The sequence below is a fragment of the Diceros bicornis genome, chromosome 3, assembly GCF_020826845.1.
Source record: "Diceros bicornis minor isolate mBicDic1 chromosome 3, mDicBic1.mat.cur, whole genome shotgun sequence".
NCBI classification, from domain to species: domain Eukaryota; kingdom Metazoa; phylum Chordata; class Mammalia; order Perissodactyla; family Rhinocerotidae; genus Diceros; species Diceros bicornis.
The window spans coordinates 50,285,830-50,302,558 of NC_080742.1; the positions used below are offsets into that span (position 1 = coordinate 50,285,830).

Here is a 16,729-nt window from a genome sequence, read left to right on the forward strand (position 1 = left end):
TGACTGAATAAATAAACAAATGCAGGAGCACAGACAAATCTCCCAAGCCGAAGAATGCCAAATAACTTATGTAGGTACTCTGTCCTCAAGGAGGTGGAGCATAATTCCAGACTGCGTTAAGTGTGGGCTGCACACAGTGACTTTCTCCTGAAGAGTACAGGATCGAAAGGGGAGAAAAAGATGAACTGTACAGTGGGGGCACCCGAGAAACACGACCTCAGCTAGGTTATCAAGGTTAACGTCAACAGTGTGAGTTACGCTGACAGCATGGACTCTTGATAGGATGTGATGAGAATGGCATTCACCTCTGTGGTCTTCCTCCCCAAAACCCATAACCCCAGTCTAATCAAGAGAAAAACACCAGACAAATCCCGACTGGGGGACATTCCACAAAATATCTGACCAGTAATCCTCAAAACTGTCCAGGTCATTAAAAAAAAAAAAAGGAAACTCGGAGAAACTGTCACGACTAAAAGGAACCCAAGGAGACAGGACCACTAAATATAATGTGGGATCCTGGAACAGAAAAAGGACATTAGGGAAAAAATGAGGAAATCTAAATAAAGTATGGACTTTAGTTACTAGTAATACATCAATGCTGGGTCCTTAACTGTGACAAAAGTACCACACTAATGTAAGATGTTAATAATAGGGGAAACTGGGTATGAGGTATATGGGAACTCTCTGTACTATTTTTCCAATAATTCTGTAAATCTAAAACTGTACTAAATGAAAAAGTTTATTTAAAAAAAGATTAGCAGGGGATATAATTGGAGAAAGTTAGTAGTACTGTTATCTTGGACTTGTACCAGCCTCTCCTCCCCCTTGTTAAAAAAAATCTTTCATGAAAAGTCTCATTTGTCCTCACACTAAAACATATGGAATGCCAGTATTTGTTCCTTGATTGTAACAGGGAAGGAAAATATAAGTTGTATACCTACCCTACTGTTGAATTAGGTGGTTTGGGCATCCTGGAATAAAAAGAGGAAACAAATATTAATTTATATTAAGGACTTTTTAAAGCTTACATTCCTATTAGAAACTTGCTTAAGAAAAAAGATACATCCCATTTTCAAACTACAGTGTCTTCAAGATAATATTCTCGATTGACTTTCTGGAACACTGAATATTGACAGATAGAGAGATATGAGATCATCATATCTCAGTTGTCTATTGATCAATTTTTTCCATTCTGCTTATTCTAACTTCAGTCCTACTCCCCACCCATTTTGCGTTTCTTATTTGCAATGCAGGTACAGGACTGATTACTTTTTTTTTTTTTTTCCTGAGCTAACATCTGTGCCAATCTTCCTCTATTTTGTATGTGGGTCACCACCACAGCATGGCCGACAAGTGGTGTAGGTCTGTGCCTGGGAACTGAACATGGGCCGCTGAAGTGCAGCGTGCTGAACTTAATTAACCACTAAGCCACGGGGCTGGCCCAGGACTGACTACTTCTAACGATAATAGAGCTCTGATTCTTGCTAACATTTAACCCTGATAGTTAGGCAGTAGCCAGAGTGCTCTGAGGCAGGCTGACACCATGCATGTGGTACAACTACATGACCTAAAGTGACCTGAGTGTGGCCTTGTTGAAGATATATATGCATTGTGTGTGCTTTGTCCCTTTGTCCAGGATTGCTCATCTCTCGTGACAGTAAATGTTGCCCAGTCAACAGAGAGGTTAGAAGAAAACTGAACAAGTTCCTGGAGGCATGCTGCTTCTGAGTCAGTTCATTCAAGGGTTATGTATTTACTAACCACTCTGAGCCCTGCATGCCAAGAAATAATACTATAGCCCAGGAACAAAGTCCACACTAGATAAGGATTGTCATCCTCTTTCACTGGATTTCAACAATTAGTTTCAGCCTTTGCAAATATTTCTGAAATATTTCAGGCATGAAAAATGAATAGAACATTATCAGTTGATAGTAAAGATCAATAAAATTGAGTATACTCTTTAATTTTTTAATGTTTCTCTATTTACAAAATGGTATATAATTTTATTAGTTTATAATGTATTATTAACACAGAATTCACATGAACCATAAAAGGGTTACATCTTTCTTTGTTTGAACTCGGTGTTTGTAGGCTTGGAACTAAAAGAAAGCACGTCTTGTCTTCCAGTTATATTTCTGGTCGAGCTAGGGAATAGGGGGCAATGAATATAATAATTCAAGGAATACAGAGTTACTAGATTGGCTATTATACATGAAATATTAAATCAGCATCTAAAGTTTTTCTCATGTGATGAATTTTGCTATAATATTAACAACTATATGCCTAAAATTGATTTGATTCAAAATGGAAAAAAATTAAAAAAAAAGGAAAGTTTTTAAAAAAATTCAAAGTTTGAAAGGATAAAATGAAAATAAAAAATGCTCAGAGACACCAATTCCGTGACCTGAGCCAGTCCATTATTTTACTGTCACTCTCTATGTCTACTTTCCCAAGTTTACTAACTCCAAAGGGACAAATAGGGCTTTGCAACCATAAATTTCATGTCTTTTTGGCTCCCTCTTGTGGCTTAACTCTATAGTAACATCTCACCTATGAAAAAACAAAATTCTAATAGATGAAATGATATTTTCATTGTTACTTCAATGCCGTCAGTGTTTTATTTTTATTTGAAAATTAAAAAGTATGCTTTTGTAATATATACACAAAACTATTTCAAAGAGCAAAAAATAATTTAATATACTGGAAAATAATTCCTCTAAGCAAAGGATAAATTAACAAGTATTCCTTAACCAAAAGAGACTTAAGGAGTAATTTTATTAAAAGAGACTTAGGGAGTAATTTTATTAAGACTTATTTGTAGATTGTCATAATGAACCTCTCTCTTCATAAAATTCTGATTAAACATTTTGTTGAGGGCGCTAGGGCATTTCCTAGGAGCCTCGTAAGAAACGAAATAGATTCTTGTTAGATTGAGTAACTAGGTTAAAGGCAGGGAAATGGACCAAGATGACCTGTATGAATCCCTTTAAACATTACTATTCCATATTTCCTCTTTTTATCCACTTGTTTAAATGCCACAAATTATTAGTGTGTTTTTGGTTTATTGTTTTTTTTTTTGGTGTTGTTTGATCTTGGTTTCTATTATTAATGATCTCTACTGAAAAAAAAAAAGGAATCCTTTTGTTTTTCTAAAAGTGCCCATTTTGGGGCTTTTTAATTTCATATAACTCATTTCCACTTAAAAATGTTATTTGATCTCATATAAGGAAAAGAAACTGCAAACTTACAAAGAATCATTTCCATAGATGTCACTTTTTTTGTTCTGCGTCAAATAATAGAATTGTTCAATAGGAAGCTTTCTGAAAAGAAAGAAAAGATTAAATTGAACTTCTCAATTTAACACAGTGTAATGGTGAGATAGTAAAAGACAAATAGACGAATACAACCATGTATATATGGAAATTCAGTATATAAAAGGTGGCATTTTAAATCAGTGGAAAGGGATTTACTTTTCAATAAACAATGCAGGAAAAATTCACTAGCCATTTGGAAAAAATAGATCTCTATTTCACACTGTTCACAAAGATAATTTCAGATAGATTAAAAATCTAAAGAATTGGGAAAATGTATAAAATATTAAAAGAAAATATACAAGACTATATCTCTTGCTTGGTGGTAGGGAAAACATTTTAAATAAGATTTTTTTTTAAAAGTCAACAACCAAAAGGAAATTTGATAACATCAAATGAAAAATTTTTGAAGACAGGACAGCATAAACAAGCTCAAATAAAAAAAAAAGAGTGGAGAGGGGCTGGCCTACTGGCGCAAGTGGTTAAGTGCACGTGCTCTGCTGCGGCTGCCTGGGGTTCGCCGGTTCAGATCTGGGCGCGCACCGACGCACTGCTTGTCAGGCCATGCTGTGGCAGTGTCCCATATAAAGTAGAGGAAGATGGGCACAGATGTTAGCCCAGAGCCAGTCTTCCTCCGCAAAAAAAAAAAAAAAAAAGAGGATTGGCAGATGTTAGCACAGGGCTGATCTCCTCACAAAAAAAAAAAAAAAAAAAGATTGGAAGAAATATTTGCAATAGAGAGACATAAAGGATTAATATCCAGAACATAAAGTAATAAGAACCTATAGCTAAAAGACAAACAATAAAAATGGGCAAAGAATAAGAACAGAAAAGGAAATGTAAATGGCCATACATAAGAACACATAAACATAAGAAAAAAGTACTCAGTCTAACCAGAGAAATGCATCTTGATAACCAAGATAACCTTTATCCTCATTGGATGGGCAAAAATTATACAGTTTGATAATATAGTACAGTTGGGCAAGAGTATGGGGAAATGGATACTTTTAGATACTACCAAAAAAAAGCAAATGTAATTTAAATGAGATAATGTCTATAAAGCACTTAGCACAATGTGTGGATACAGAAGTACTTGATTAATGCTGTTGTTCAAAAGAGATTGTTTTTCTTATTCTTATGGAAATGGCATATCCTCATCCTAGAAGTTTAAGTAATTACAAAAAAGCATACACAAATACCACCATGTAAAACATGATTCTAGATCTCTCTCTCTAAAAAATAGATGTGAGGAAGTAAGAATGGAGAGACGGACAGCTCTAGCGAGAACTAAAGTTTCATGAAAAGGATCAAAGTTCATACAATTTCTAAAAGAAAATTAAAATTTTAAAAATTTATTAGCATTTAACAGATGAAAAAGTAGAACTGAAGGAATTCCTGAACTATTGATAAATATCTTTTCACTATACAGACACAAATTTCTAAAAGATCTGTGTAAAATCAAGAAGTTTTTGAGACATTTAGGATGTTGGAGTCATTATTATTTTTTAGATAATATTGACTCTCAGGAATGAAAGATAAGATGATAAGCACTATTTCACTTGCTTCCGTTTCCTCTCCCTGCTCTGTCCATTTTGGCTGTTCATATAATCTGCACTTTGCCAGGATTTATAACATTTACCTGGTTCTACAATAATAACTTTCCCAATCACGTGAATGGTGTCTTGACATGAGTACAGCCATGTCTGGCTGCTCCATTGACCTACAGCCACCAGCACAAAAAGAAATATAAAAGCTGCTTTCTGCGTGGTGGGAACTGGCCCTTCTCCCATGAAGATAGTTGCAATGTGTAAAAATTTCAAGGCCTTTTGGGCGCCACAGCCTGGGACAGACTGACCATCTGTGCCAGGCTGGCACGATAACCAGGGTAAACAATGCACGTACACAACTGACGGGCTGGGACGATAGCCAGGGGGCTCAGTGCATGTATGCCACTGATAACCATTTGTGCATGGGAACACTGGATGCTTGCTCTGTAAACTCTGTAACTGCTTATATAAACTGCTGGAAATCGAGGCCCTGGTGAGAGTTCCACCTGTGGAAGGGACGCCTTGCCCAGGACGTGTGATTCCCGCCCAGCCGTGTCAATTGACGAGACTCTCCTGGCAGTGGGGTGTGGATGTTGTGAGTAACCTATCTGATATGTTCTCTTTTCGGTGAACCTGGTGTTTCTCTTTCCAGTTGATTTGTGTCATTTCCCTTCAGTCCATCTGGTGTTTCCCTTTCCGATTGATCTGATGTTTTTTCTCTCTTATTATATGACCTATTTGAATCTGCTGCTATCTCAGCCGATCTGGTGTTTCCCTTTCCGATCGAGCTGGTGTTTTTCCCTCTTATTATTTGACCTATCGGATCTGTTTGCAGACTATCACCTTTACTATCCTCTATATAACAAAATGTACCTTCAGTCCATTTGTTTGGAGTGGAATGTTTCTTTTACGTCTCCGATCGAATCCCCGGAACCTCTCATAACAAATGGCTTCAGTGCTCACCAGTTAATGCTCAGCCATTTCATAGTTGAATCAGACCTTTTACCACAGCTTCTGTTGAGTTATTTTGATTCATTATTTGTTTGTTAAATTTCATTTTCAAGGTATTTATTTTAGAAGGACTCATTGGGTGCTATATACGCTAAATTCTCTCATGCATGAGATGCCTGCCGTAGCCTTTATGTTTGATTGACAATTGTGCAGCAATCTCTTTGGGTGATGATTTCTTCTCCTCAAAACTTTGAAGATATGTCTTCTGTCCTTGAACACTGCTGTGGAGGCTTGAGGCCGGCCTCATTTTTCCTCCTTGTCGGTGTCTTGCTTTTCCTGCTTGAATGTCTCAAGAACTCTTTCTTTATGAATTCAATAATGTCACCAGGTTATATCTCAATGTCAATAGTTCTCCTCCAGTTTTTCCCATTCTGTGGTATGTCCTTCTGATGCTCAGATTCAATTCTTCCTGTATTTCATGGGAATTTTCTTGTGTATCTCTGAGTGTCTTTTTTGATTCTACTTGTTAGATTCTCTACATTTGGGACATCAGTTTTCCTTAAGATAAACAATTATGTTTGTTCTTCATAGCTATAATTTTCTCTTTTTAATTGCTTTAATATCCTTACCTTTTCCCTCTGCCTTCTCTGGGATTTATTGTCTTTATATCATTATGTCAATTTTCAGTCACATCTATTCTGTTTTTTTTTTTTTTTTTTGCTGAGGAAGATTCACCCTGAGCTAACATCCCTTGCCAATCTTCCTCTTTTTGTATGTGAGCTGCCGCCATAGCATGGTCACTGACAGACCACTGTTTAGGTCCGTGCCCGGGAACCAAACCTGGGCCACTGAAGCGGAATGTGCCGAACTTAACCACTAGGCCACTGGGGCTGGCCCTATTCTAATTCTTGCTACTTCTTCTTTTACTAGATTTGTAAGAGTGGTTTTGTGTTGTTGTTTTTCTCCTTTTTTATCTTAGCCTCGTGATTTCCTCTTTTATAATATTCTGTTGTCTAATTATCTTGTCTTTTATTAGATTCAAATACTTATTTAGTCCTTTTATAGGGAATCTACTTTTGTTTCCTGGGCTATGTGTTTTCCCACCTGGTTTCATGTGTTTTTTTCACATGTCATATTTCTTCTCTTCTCTTCCCCGTGTACAAAGGTGCCTCGCCACTTGTTCTCATATTACATGTGTTTAATTGGGCAGCTCTGTCTAAACTCAGCTATTTGTGATGATGTAGTGTGGGTGAATTCTTTTTGATTCTGTCACCTGAAATGAGTTTGCCTTTCTGTCTGTGTGACAGGCTTGACAACCAAATATTATTCTCTGCAATTTTCTTTAGCCTGATGGGCTAGAGGTGGCAGAGAGGAGTGCTGAGATGGTGTCAGAGAGAGCCTGGGCGTCTTGGGTACCACTGTGTAAGATCCTATTAAATGTCCTCTGCAGGGCCTACTCCTTACAGTTAGGGAAGTACTCATCTCCATGGGCTTCTGCTCATTCCCTCAAGTCAACACAGGGTTCTGGAAGAGCACACATTCTGCAGAACTTCATGTCTCTTGAGATCTTGCTGTTTTAAAATAGGGGCTTCTACTTGAAGCTTTCTTTTTTTTTTTTTTTAAATTTATTTATTTATTCCCCCAAAGCCCCAGTAGATAGTTGTATGTCACAGCTGCACATCCTTCTAGTTGCTGTATGTGGGACGCGGCCTCAGCATGGCCGGAGAAGCAGTGTGTCGGTGCGCGCCCGGGGTTCTGAACCCGGGCCGCCAGCAGCGGAGCGCGCACACTTAACCGCTAAGCCATGGGGCCGGCCCTGAAGCTTTCTTTATTTTCTAATATGATTACCTACTCAATCTTTTAATCGTCTCTTCAACTGAAGAATCAGGATTTTGTAGACTTACCTTGCCTCAATATGCATTTGGAATGTAGGGATGGGGTTAGGTATAATGCCCCTCAACCAACATTGTGGCTTCCCCCTGTCCCTCCAACACTTCCAGGGAGAGTGGGTGGTTTTATTTTGGTTGTCACAATGAAAGCAGGATGCTACTAGTATTTATAGGTAAAGGACCAGAGATGCTAAATATCTTTTTTTTTTTTTTAAGTCTTTTTTTTTTTTTTTAATTTTTATTTATTTATTTTTCCCCCAAAGCCCCAGTAGATAGTTGTATGTCATAGCTGCACACCATTCTAGTTGCTGTATGTGGGACGTGGCCTCAGCACGGCAGGAGAAGCAGTGCGTCGGTGTGCGCCCAGGAACCGAACCTGGGCCGCCAGTAGCAGAGCGCGCACACTTAACTGCTAAGCCATAGGGCCAGCCCAGAGATGCTAAATATCTTACAATATGTAGGACAAATATCTACCCCAAATACCCTCTTGAGAAACATTTAGTTAGAAGCTGGAATAAACTACATAGAATTTTCTCTCCTTGGCACATTAAAATTAATGGCATAAAGTTGTTCTTTTTTTTTTTTTTTGGTGAAGGAGATTGGATATGAGCTAACATCTGCATCCATCTTCCTCTATTTTATATATGGGAGGCTGTCACAGCATGGCTTGATGAGCGGTATGTAGGTCCATGCCTGGGATCTGAACCTGTGAACCCTGGGCTGGGTTGTTCTCCTTTTATTTTTTGGGAGCTGGTAGTAGATTTTGTATTTGTTTCATTTTTTAGGTATATTCTGTGATTTTTGCTTCATATGGTCATATTAACCTTCAAGTATTATTATTATTTTTACTACTACTACTACTACTACTATCATTATTAAAGAGTACTAGTTACCAGGAATTCCAAAGTATTCTTTACTTCACAGAGCACTATATGTCTATTTAATAGCTTTTTAACATTTGACAGTACGTTAGAGGAAGAATCCATTTCCTTTTTCCCAAAGTAAAAATTATGCTACTTCACCAAACTTATAAAAAGAAGCATTTATGGAAGTGAAAACAAAGCTATAAATTTTCATTACTTTGTGACTTCATTCTTCTAGTGAATGGATGCTGAATTGGGTGATGACTGACTTTACTCAGGATTTCGGAAACTTGTACATTATGGTTAAGTAGATACTGTTAAAGTTACTTGAAAAGAGTTTTACTTGATATAGTTATGTCAAGAAGTGTCAGAAGAGGGGCTGGTCGGGTGGTGCAAGTGGTTAAGTGCGCGCACTCTGCTGCGGTGGCCCGGGGTTCGCTGGTTTGGATCCCGGGTGCGCACCGACGCACCGCTTGTCAAGCCATACTGTGGTGGCGTCCCATATAGAGTGGAGGAAGATGGGCATGGATGTTAGCCCAGGGCCAGTCTTCCTCAGCAAAAAGAGGAGGATTGGCAGATGGTAGCTCAGGGCCAATCTTCCTCACACACACACACACACACACACACACACACACAAAGAAGTGTCAGAAGGAACAGTGAAGTCCCACATGGACATCACATTGGAAAATGCATATATAAATATATATAGTTATATTTCCTTTAGTAAACTATGCTATTTTAACTTCTTAACCTCAGATGATATACTGTAGGATGTCTCACCTAGACATTCTCCTAAGAAATAGTTACTTTTAATTTTCACGTCATGTGACTGGAGGGTTGGTGAAGCGGGGGAGTGGTCCTGTTCTCCAGGAGGAGTGGAGTGAATGTGTGGCACTACGACACCCCACTGAAAATCCCCTCCAGAGAAGGGGGCAGGGTTGTGAGAACACGCTTTTTTTTTTTTTTTTTGTGAGGAAGATCAGCCCTGAGCTAACATCCATGCTAATCCTCCTCTTTTTGCTGAGGAAGACCCGCTCCAAGCTAACATTTATTGCCAATTCTCCTCCTTTTTTTTTTTTTTACCCCCAAAGCCCCAGTAGATAGTTGTATGTCATAGCTGCACATCCTGCTAGTTGCTGTATGTGGGACGCGGCCTCAGCATGGCTGGAGAAGTGGTGCGTCAGTGCATGCTAGGGATCCGAACCCGGGCCGCCAGTAGCGGAGTGTGCACACTTAGCCGCTAAGCCACGGGGCCGGTCCGAGAACACGCTTTTATATGGACCAGATGAGGACTGACCCTTCAGAAAGCTGGAAAACATTGTGTTATTTTGTGTAAAAGGCTCTTTTTGGGGAAAAAGAAAAATATTGTCATAGAAGTTATTCCGTTAGGAAACAAGATAAAACTTTACTTCACAGAGCACTTGCCAAGTGATTTGCATTGTATCAGAAGGTAGGACTTTGTTGTAAATATATTTTCAAGAGATAAATTTTCCAAAATGATAACATTTAACATAAAAGGGTATAAAGAGGGCTGGCCCCGTGGCTTAGCGGTTAAGTGCACGCGCTCCACTGCTGGCGGCCCGGGTTCGATCCCGGGCGCGCACTGACGCAGTGCTTCTCCGGCCATGCTGAGGCTGCGTCCCACATACAGCAACTAGAAGGATGTGCAGCTATGACCTACAACTATCTGCTGGGGCTTTGGGGGGAAAAAATAAATAAATAAAAATTAAAAAAAAAAGGGTATAAAGAGAACAGAATACATTAACTTGCATTTGTGAGTCAGGGATGACTGGCATTCTAAGTGGAACAAATCTCCTCTCTCAGTGTCCTAGGGCTGCATTCAATGAGGCACCAAACACAAACCTCCCATTTCAAGATGGCTTTCCCTTAAGAAACCAGTCCTTGGCTTTCTTTTTACACACTGGAATTCTGTGAGTATAATTCTAGTCTTTTAGAGTATTGGCATTTTTTAAGGTACAAGTTTTGGGGACAATAGCTATAGACTCCATAAAGAGCTATACCCTTAGTCTCTAGAACAGTGCTTTCTATACTCAAATTACTGAATAGAAAAATGAAGAGCTGGAGTAAATGAAAGAACGAATGAAAGGAACTTGGGCTTTGGCGTCAAGTAAACCTGGTCTCAGATCCCTATTCCACAACTTCATAATGTCTGACCTGAGGGAACGTACTGAATCTCTTGGGTGTCTGTCTATTGTAAAACCAGGATAACAATAGCCACTTCACAAAGATGTTATAAATGTGTTGATGTTTGCATCTTTCCAATTGGACTGACAGGACTTTTCATTTGTCTGCTTTTTATTGCTTTACTGAACTTTGATAAGGTCATCGCTGCTACATGTCCCTGTTGTTACCGTCCCCCCGCTAGCCACGGCTTGTCTTTCCTAACTTCTTTCTTTTAACTGCTTTAGAACAAAAAACTAGTTAGCTAGATTGTTAGTAAACTAAGTAACCAGGATTGCTAGATAAAGCAGGAGTAAGTAGACTCTGTGTGAAGGTTTGATGGATTTTGTTTTGAGTAAATTTCATAATTTTTGGTAGATAATGTAACATTTAATTTGCTGCTCAGATTTTTTTGGCTTTCTCTTCAGTTTTAACCTGTGTTTTGAATAAAGTTGCCGAAAGAGTGACTTTAAGATTTATAAATGATAACTGAAGTATTTTAATACTTGAAAACAATGCCCAATAGATTCTAATAATTATAGATTGATGAACAAATTAGAAATCAAAAGTTCCAGAAATCAAGAACATCTGTACAGATTAGGCTGGCTATTTGCTCAAGCAAAAACATTTTTAATTGAATCTCTCTCAGGAAGATTCCCATTCAGTTTTAGATACAATGTGATTAGCAAGTGAATTAAATTAATCAAAATTTCCAATCACAAAACTTAAACATCTCTAAGGATAGCAAAGACATCTATAAACAGATTTTTTACTGACTTCACAATTAGAAATTATATAATTAGTTTTTCCATCTGTGTCTTTTCATAAATAGTAAAAGAAATAAGTTTGGAGGTACATTTAACAATGGACTCACAATAAAGAAAAATGAATAATAAAGAATTCATTGCCCTCTATGTGAAGGGCAGAAAGTTGATTTACCTTGGCCAGGTTTCTCCACCAAATCCATAATGCTGATGTCCTTTGCCCATGACACAAGGAGGTTCACATTTTGGCCTGTGTTCCTCAGGGAGTGAAATGGGTATTATCCCGCCATATTCCCTTTCAGCGCCCCATGGCAGCCTACATTGTTGGAGTGACTCCCTTAATTCCTGATACCTGTGAAAAAACAGAGACTTGAAATAGCTTCAGCATGTAATGCTATGGTCTGAATGTCTGTGTCCCCCAAAAGTCATATGTTGAAATCCTAATGCCCAATTTGATGGTATAAGAAGGTGGGCATTTAGGAGGTGAGTAGGTCATGAAGGCCTTGCCCTCATGAATGGGACTAATGCTCTTATAGAAGAAGAGACCCAAGAGAGCTTGCTAGCTCCTTCCACCATGTGAGGACACAGCGAGAAGGAGCCAACTATGAACCAGGAAGATGGCTCTCACCAGAGTGTGACCATGCCTGGCACTGTGATCTTAGACTTCCAGCCTCCAGAAGTGTGAGAGATAAATGTTTATTGTTTATAAGCTACACAGTCTGTGGTATTTTGTTACAGTAGCTTGAGTGGATTAAGACAACTAAAATTCATATAGCTTCAAAATTATTTTTAGATTACATTTTCAGAACACAGAATTCTCAGTGCTGGGTAGATTATGACAGATATTGGTTATTTAGGCATCATCGGATTGCTGAAGGAATGACGTTAAATTCCTGAGGGCCTACAGATTATCTCTTTTTTTTTTTTACAGTTGTAGTTTGTGTGCTTATTTATTTTAAACATCTTTATTTTAAACATCTTTATTGAGATATAAGTCACATGCCATACAATTCATCCATTTAAAGTGTGCAATTAAATGGTTTTTAGTATATTCACAAATATGTACAACCATCACCACAATAATTTTAGAACATTTTCATCACCGCATCACCTTGTACCTTTAGCCATCATCCCCCCACTTTCTCCTCCCCACCCCAGCCCTAAGCAGCTACTAATCTACTTTCTGGCTCTATACATTTGCCTATTCTGGACATTTCACATAAATGAAATCATGTATGTGGTCTTTTGTGACTGTATCACATATCAGAAGCTCATTCCTTTTTATGGTTGAATAATATTCCACTGTATGGATATACATATTTTCTTTATTCATTCATCAGTTGATGGATATTTGGGTTGTTTCTACTTTTTGGCTATTATGAATAGTGCTGCTATAAACATTCATGTACAAATTTTTGTTTGAATACCTGTTTTCAGTTCTTTTGGGTATATACCTAGTAGTGGAGTGCTGGGTTATATAGCAATTCTACATTTAATTTTTTGAGGAATTGTCAAACTGTTTTCCACAGCGGCTGCACCAATTTACATTCCCACCAGCAATGTACAAGGGATCAAATTTCTCCACATCACTGCCAACACTTACTTTTCTTTCTTTTTTTTAATTATAGCCATCCTAGTGCATGTGAAGTGGTATCTCTTTGTGGTTTTGATTTGCATTTCCCTAATGACTAATGATGTTGAGCATCTTCTCATGTGTTTATTGACCATTGGTATATGTTCTTTGGAGAAATGTCTATTCAGATCCTTTGTCATTTTCAAATTGGGGTATAAGAGGTATTTTTTTTATTACTTTTTATTACTGAGGTATAAGAGTTCTTTATATATTCTAGATACAAATCCCTTATCAGATATATGATTTGCAAATATTTTCTCCTATTCTATATGTTGTCTTTTCACTTTCCTGGTAGCGTCCTTTGAAGCAAAAAAGTTTTAAAATTTGATGAAGTCCAATTTATCTATTTTTTTCTTTTGTTGCTTGTGCTTTTAGTGCCCTATCTAAGAATACATTGCCAAATCCAAAATCATGAAGATTTACCCCTATGTTTTCTTCTAAGAGCTTTTATAGTTTTAGCTCTTACATTTAGGTCTCTGTTCCATGTGCAGTTAGTTTTTATATGTGGTGTGAGGTAGGGGTACAACTTCATTCTTTTGCATATGGGTATCCAGTTGTCCCAGCACCATTTGTTGAAAAAGACTATCCTTTACCCATTGAATGGTCTTGGCTACAGATTATCTTTTGATTTTTAAAAATGGAGAGTACTGTAAAGGAGCAGAAGCACTTGCTTCTAGTCTCTATCTAGAGCTCCTTTAATAGTGGTTCTCAAAGTGTGGACCATGGACCAGCATCATCATCATCTCCTAAAAGCTTGTTAGAAATACAAATTCTCAGGCTCCACTTCAGACTTAAGAATCAGAATTTCTGGTTATGGGGTCCAGTAATCTGTTTTAACAAGCCCTCTAGATGATTGTTATGCATGCTAAAGTTTTAGAAGCATTGCTCTATTCAACAGTTACCTTTCATAGAAATCAGGTCTCCAATAGTCCCACTCCTTACAACTGTACCATTCAGTAGGCCAGAGACATGGAAGTTTCCTAAATTGGCTGGTAAGGCTTAGTCTGATCTTGAAGACTGGTCGTTCTGATGACTTTTTCTAGTCTTTCTTAACAAGGGAGTGAAGGGGCAGGGACTGTATCTTGTTAACTGTTGTAACCATGGTTTATAGGAAGTACTCAATGGATGTCTGTTGAATGAATGCATACGTGAGTGAAAGAGCAAGGCTAAAGAGATGGATTTGTTTCCTGGACTGTAGCCTGTGACACAGGAATGAAAGCTGCAGGCTAGGGAGAAGGTCTCACAAAACACTTAATATCTGGCAAAAGATCTGATTCCTAATTAGGAAGGATTTAATGACTACCAGTTTCCAGTAATGGCAGTCTAGATGATTTGGACTAACCTTCCCACCGAAAACAACTAAAAATGCTGGAAAGGGAGCTTCTAGGTTGGTAAACACATGGAGATGCGGCGAGAGTAGTGCGTTCAGAAAGCATGGAAGCTCCGTGCCCCTTCCCACACACCCTGCCCTATGCGTCTCTTCCATCTGGCTGTTCCTGAGCTATATCCTTTTATAATAAACCAGTCATCTATCACCAAGAGATGAACAGTATAATGTTCTAGAGAACAAAGAACGTCAATCCATCACGGTTTCCACAGCACAGCAAAAAGAGAACAAGTCATTGTAGACAAGGACTCTGCCACACTAATCACAGAATCCCCAGGATACAGCATAGTGTCTTGCAAATATATGATGTTCAACAACTATTTATTGACTAGGTCTTCCTTGAGAGCAGACAATGACACAGAAATCTTGAAAAAGGGAACCAATTGTACTTTGGGTTAAATTTTCTTGGAGAAGTTTAATTCTACTTCTATTTGACCTCATTGATTTGCCTGGAGAAGACAAAATAAAACAAAAAAATGCTGAAAAGAAAAAAAAGAAAAAAATCTTCTTAAAAGCAACTAGTTGTTAACAAGACAGAAAGAGATAGCGGGGCGCCGTAAGAGGGAAAATAGGAATCCAGAGAGGTAAACAAGCACAGAAGCTACTTTTGCCCTTAGGCTTGTGCCAATTCTGGCAAATTTCATTTTTGTTTTAAGGACTTTGCAGGGTGAGGGGTACAGAAATCAGCCAGGTAAGGAATCTAAAGAGATTATCTCCACAATAAGCTGGGACTCTAAAAGGCTACCCTCTCATGTTAAAGGTGAGTCAGAAGTAAGCCAGCTTTCTCACTGTCTTCTGCCCAAATTGGCATTTGCCCACGACTTGACTTTGGATTTAAGTGGTCCAGGAGAGGAAGAATACCCCCAGGCACCTTGCACCTTACAGGAAAGACAGGATTCCTTTCTGGAGGAAGGATTCTTGGGGTACTCACTGTCTAAGATGACTTCTAAAGGATGAGTACGACATCTGAATGGAAGAGAGGAAATATTCTAGGCTGGGGGAATAACATGTAAAAAGGCCTAGAGGTTAGAAAGGTTATGGAATTGAAAATTCCTGACAACGTTGGCTCCAGAATCCTTCTTAGGGAAGGATCTGCTTTGTTTGATAAAATATTTTATTAGGCCACTTGGTGTAGAGACAGATACTCTACAAGTATGCCTGTTGGTAAGAGATCAAGCAACCTAAGATTGAATAAGTTGCTCTGCAATGGGAGGGATTTGGTTTTGCTCTTTCAAGAGGAAGAGAGAAGAAATGGGAGTAAAGGGAGAGGAAGAAGAGAGAAGCCAGCAGGATGGTAAGAGGCTGGGGACTGCACTAGGTGACAAGCCAGTGAAAGAACCCTGCTGACAGCTGGGCTAAAGGACTTTTGAGAATATGGAAGTTATGGCTAATAGGAGCTTTAAGTTATGTGATATATGGTGTGATGTGATTCTTCCTCTTGACCCCTAACTGATCAGTGAAGTTTACCAGGCTCACAAACGCTCTGTGTGGGTGAAGTCTTTGGAGGAAACTGAAGAATGACTGAGTTTCGCATCTGGGTCAAAATGTTGTTGAACACAAGCAGCGTTATGTGGAACCAGGAGCCCAAAGTCAGTAATGACCACCTCCTACCCCATCCTGGGAATTTGGATAAATTTTACGCAAGGCCTTAGACTTCCAGAAGGTATGGAATAAAGATTTGAGTGGAATTTATCTAGACCTTAAGGGCTGAGGAAATAGAATTGAATTTCGGGCCAAATCAGTAAAGCTCACATAGAATTCAGGAATTTGAGGCACAGGAGAGAAGAGCTGTGGTGAGAGGTGAAGCAAGAGAGGAAAACTAGAACAATATGCTGCGGGGCCTTATAGGCCCTTTGGAATATGCTGTCTGAGCACTGGGGGGCCAGTTAGACACATGGGAGAGGAGCTCAGAGAGGGAGGTATGGACAGTGGAGTTACTTTCTTCTTTGTACCAGTACAGTGCCTGGCTTAATGTAATCCCTCACTAGATATTTGCCAAATGGAATGAAGATCTAACACTCAGACTGCCTTATAAATGGAATGCTTTATTTCATAAAGTCATTAGATAGGGGTTTGCAAACTATGGCCCATAGGCCAAATCCAACCTACTGCCTGTTTTTGTAAGTCAAATTTTATTGGAATGCAGCCATGACCATTATACATTGTTTATTGTCTATGGCTGTATTTGCCCTACAATAGCAGA

The 16,729-nt window shown here is 38.6% G+C and overlaps 1 protein-coding gene across 1 annotated transcript in view; it reads right to left on the bottom strand.

The window, feature by feature from the left end:
• Nucleotides 1-16,729, bottom strand: part of SPMIP4 (sperm microtubule inner protein 4) — a 43,426-nt gene that overhangs the window by 20,566 nt on the left and 6,131 nt on the right. Inside the window, exons 3-5 of the mRNA XM_058527342.1 lie at nucleotides 11,682-11,858; nucleotides 3,249-3,320; nucleotides 942-971 (exon numbers count right to left, since the gene is read on the bottom strand). Coding sequence (XP_058383325.1) covers nucleotides 942-971; nucleotides 3,249-3,320; nucleotides 11,682-11,858 — 279 coding nt within the window. The remainder of the gene's footprint in view (nucleotides 1-941; nucleotides 972-3,248; nucleotides 3,321-11,681; nucleotides 11,859-16,729) is intronic.